We start from the raw sequence: 3,707 nt of genomic DNA, 5'->3' as shown, positions 1-3,707 counted from the left end.
TACACTACCTGGACAAAAGCGTCTGCTAAAAGGCATATATTATTATTATTATGTATTATTATATTATGGCTCCCTATAGCTGACTGTAATGGCTGTGAACAAGACTGTTTTCACTGTTTCAGACCATGTCCCACCCCTTTAACAGATGGATCTCTCCTCCTGTCTAGGGTCACTCTCCTGACTATGGCAGTGCTGCTGTCTTCATATACACTGTAGTCATCTCTCCTGACTATGGCAGTGCTGCTGTCTTCATATACACTGTAGTCATCTCTCCTGACTATGGCAGTGCTGCTGTCTTCATATACACTGTAGTCATCTCTCCTGACTATGGCAGTGCTGCTGTCTTCCTGTAGAGTGCCTAAATTAGCTCTGTAAAGCAACATTCACTCTGCCTCTGTTTCTGTTGACGAGAGAGAGAGAGAGAGAGAGAGAGAGAGAGAGAGAGAGAGAGAGAGAGAGAGAGAGAGAGAGAGAGAGAGAGAGAGAGAGAGAGAGAGAGAGAGAGAGAGAGAGAGAGAGAGAGAGAGAGAGAGAGAGAGAGAGAGAGAGAGAGAGAGAGGAGAGAGAGAGAGAGAGAGAGAGAGAGGAGAGAGAGGAGAGAGAGAGAGGAGAGAGAGAGAGAGAGAGAGAGAGAGAGAGAGAGAGAGAGAGAGAGAGAGAGAGAGAGAGAGAGAGGCATGGTTGTTATGACATTATGGTTGTGATGTCGAAGGCTCAGTAGAGGTGATGGATGTCACTCAGGTCTGTTGTTTTATGGTGTTTCTATGGTAATTTTAAAGGGATACTGTGAAATATTGGCAGTGAGCCCCTCTCTCTCTCTCTCCTCTGCACACACTGTATATATATTTTCTGTTGTATTTCTGACTTTATGTTTTGTTTTACCCCATATGTAACTCTGTGTTGTTTTTATTGCACTACTTTGCTTTATCTTGGCCAGGTCGCAGTTGTAAATGAGAACCTGTTCTCAACTGGCTTACCTGGTTAAATAAAGGTTAAATAAAGGTTAAATAAAGGGGAAATAAACCTGGTTAAATAAAGGTTAAATAAAGGTTAAATAAACCTGGTTAAATAAAGGGGAAATAAAGGTTAAATAAAGGTTAAATAAACCTGGTTAAATAAAGGGGAATAAAGGTTAAATAAAGGTTAAATAAACCTGGTTAAATAAAGGGGAAATAAAGGTTAAATAAAGGTTAAATAAACCTGGTTAAATAAAGGGGAAATAAAGGTTAAATAAAGGGGAAATAAAGGTTAAATAAAGGGGAAATAAAGGTTAAATAAAGGTTAAATAAACCTGGTTAAATAAAGGGGAAATAAAGGGGAAATAAAGGTTAAATAAAGGTTAAATAAAGGTTAAATAAAGGTTAAATAAAGGTTAAATAAAAAAATCTACTTCCCCAGAGTCAGATGAACTCGTTGATACCACAGTCTCTGTCTCCAGTATGAAGGAAGTTAGAGGCTATCTAGCGTTAGCGTAATTGCTGGAAGTCTATGGGTATCTAGCAGATACGCATAGCGCTAACGCTAGTTAGCATCGGTTCGCCAAACTACCTCTAACTTTAGTTAGATTGAATCCTGAAATATTATTCAGATAAACACTAGTCATTCTCCTCTAGAGGGATTGCATTATCACTGACGTGTGTGTATGTGTGCGGACGTGTGTGTTATTCAGAGTGATGGTGTAGACAGGTTTAATTGGTTACCTCTGGGTCTGTCTGTCTGTCTGGCTCGGTGGGCTTCTCTCCTCTCTGGTTTTTAAAAGGTAATTGGCTTCATCCAGACAGAGATGTGTTCCCTGCTACTGTATGAGAGAGATATACCCTGTGTGTTCCAGGCTGTCTGTGGATGTGGGATGACCTGGCTTGTTGGCAGGCCGCAGCCGTAGGTGAGGTGGTTTCAGTCAGATGTCCTGAAGTCTTCCACGTGCTGCTGAGTCCTGACCATGGTATGTATTACAGCTTCTACTGTGCTACTGATTCAAACGGTATGGGTTGGCATGTTTATATGGATTGAAGTGCTATGGTATACCATTTTTTTAGATTTAGTGTGTGTTTATGCGTGTGTTTGTTTCAGAGATTGGTTGGATCAGTAGGAACTGTACAGAGGAGGGCTGGTCAGAAACGTTTCCTCACTATGTTGATGCCTGTCTGTCAGACGACAACACCACCAGACCGGTAAGAACCTAGAACCTAACTTCTAGAACTTAGAACCAGACAGGTAAGAACCTAGAACCTAACCTCTAGAACTTAGAACCAGACCGGTAAGAACCTAGAACCTAACTTCTAGAACTTAGAACCAGACAGGTAAGAACCTAGAACCTAACCTCTAGAACTTAGAACCAGACCGGTAAGAACCTAGAACCTAACCTCTAGAACTTAGAACCAGACCGGTAAGAACCTAGAACCTAACTTCTAGAACTTAGAACCAGACAGGGAACAACCTAGAACCTAACTTCTAGAACTTAGAACCAGACAGGTAAGAACCTAGAACCTAACCTCTAGAACTTAGAACCAGACAGGTAACAACCTAGGACCTCTAAAACCTAGAACCAGATCTTCTTTCACAATTTATTTCAATACTTCCGTTGAACATTGCAAAGAGTATAACCGTTTGTGATTCTGGCACTTGCAGGAAATATACTATGTAATATAACAGTGTTTTTCTTGCAGGACATATAATATATACTATAACAGTTTCTCTCTTGAACGACATATACTATGTACTATATAATTGTGTCCCTGTCTCTTGCATGACATAGACTTAAGCAATAACGCCCGAGGGGGTGTGGTATATGGCCAATATACCACGGATCAGGACTGTTCTTCTGCTCGACACAACGCAGAGTGCCTGGATACAGCCCTTAGCCGTGGTATATTGGCCATATACCACAAACCCCATAGGTGCCTTATTGCTATTATAAACTGGTTACCAACGTAATTAGAGCAGTAAAAATAAATGTTTGGTCATACCTGTGGTATACGGTCTGATATACCATGGCTGTCAGCCAATCAGCATTCAGTGCTTGAACAACCCAGTTTATAATATGTACTATAACCGTGTATCTCTTGCAGGTCATATACTACATTTGAAGTCGGAAGTTTACAAACACTTAGGTTGGAGTCATTAAAACTCATTTTTCAACCACTCCACAAATTTCTTGTTAGCAAACTATAGTTTTGGAAAGTCGGTTAGGACATCTACTTTGTGCATGACACAAGTAATTTTTCCAACAATTGTTTACAGACAGATTATTTAACTTATAATTCACTGTATCACAATTCCAGTGGGTCAGAAGTTTAGATACACTAAGTTGACTGTGCCTTTAAACAGCTTGGAAAATGCCAGAAAATTATGTAATGGCTTTAGAAGCTTCTGATAGGCTAATTGACATCATTTGAGTCAATTGAAGGCCTACCGTCAAACTCAGTGCCTCTTTGCTTGACATCATGGGAAAATCAAAAGAAATCAGACAAGACCTCAGAGAAAAAAATGGTAGACCTCCACAAGTCTGGTTCATCCTTGGGAGCAATTTCCAAACGCCTGAAGGTACCACGTTCATCTGTACAAACAATAGTACGCAAGTATAAACACCATGGGACCACGCATCCGTCATACCGCTCAGGAAGGAGACGCATTCTGTCTCCTACAGATGAACGTACTTTAGTGTGAAAAGTCCAAATCAATCCCAGAACAACAGCAAAGGACCTTGT

At 40.5% G+C, this 3,707-nt stretch overlaps 1 protein-coding gene across 1 annotated transcript in view; it reads left to right on the top strand.

Moving 5' to 3' along the window:
• Positions 1-1,831: 1,831 nt before the first annotated feature.
• The window catches only part of LOC311123434 (pituitary adenylate cyclase-activating polypeptide type I receptor-like), a gene marked incomplete at both ends in the record, with an annotated part of 60,326 nt that continues 58,450 nt past the window's right edge, over positions 1,832-3,707 (top strand). Inside the window, 2 exons of the mRNA XM_084197700.1 lie at positions 1,832-1,942; positions 2,071-2,171. Coding sequence (XP_084053826.1) covers positions 1,832-1,942; positions 2,071-2,171 — 212 coding nt within the window. The remainder of the gene's footprint in view (positions 1,943-2,070; positions 2,172-3,707) is intronic.

This window comes from Coregonus lavaretus (genome assembly GCF_964263955.1).
Source record: "Coregonus lavaretus genome assembly, contig: HAP1_SCAFFOLD_1548, whole genome shotgun sequence".
NCBI lineage: Eukaryota > Metazoa > Chordata > Actinopteri > Salmoniformes > Salmonidae > Coregonus > Coregonus lavaretus.
The sequence above is the reverse complement of the archived record's forward strand: the minus strand, read 5'-3'. Positions and strand labels throughout refer to the sequence as shown.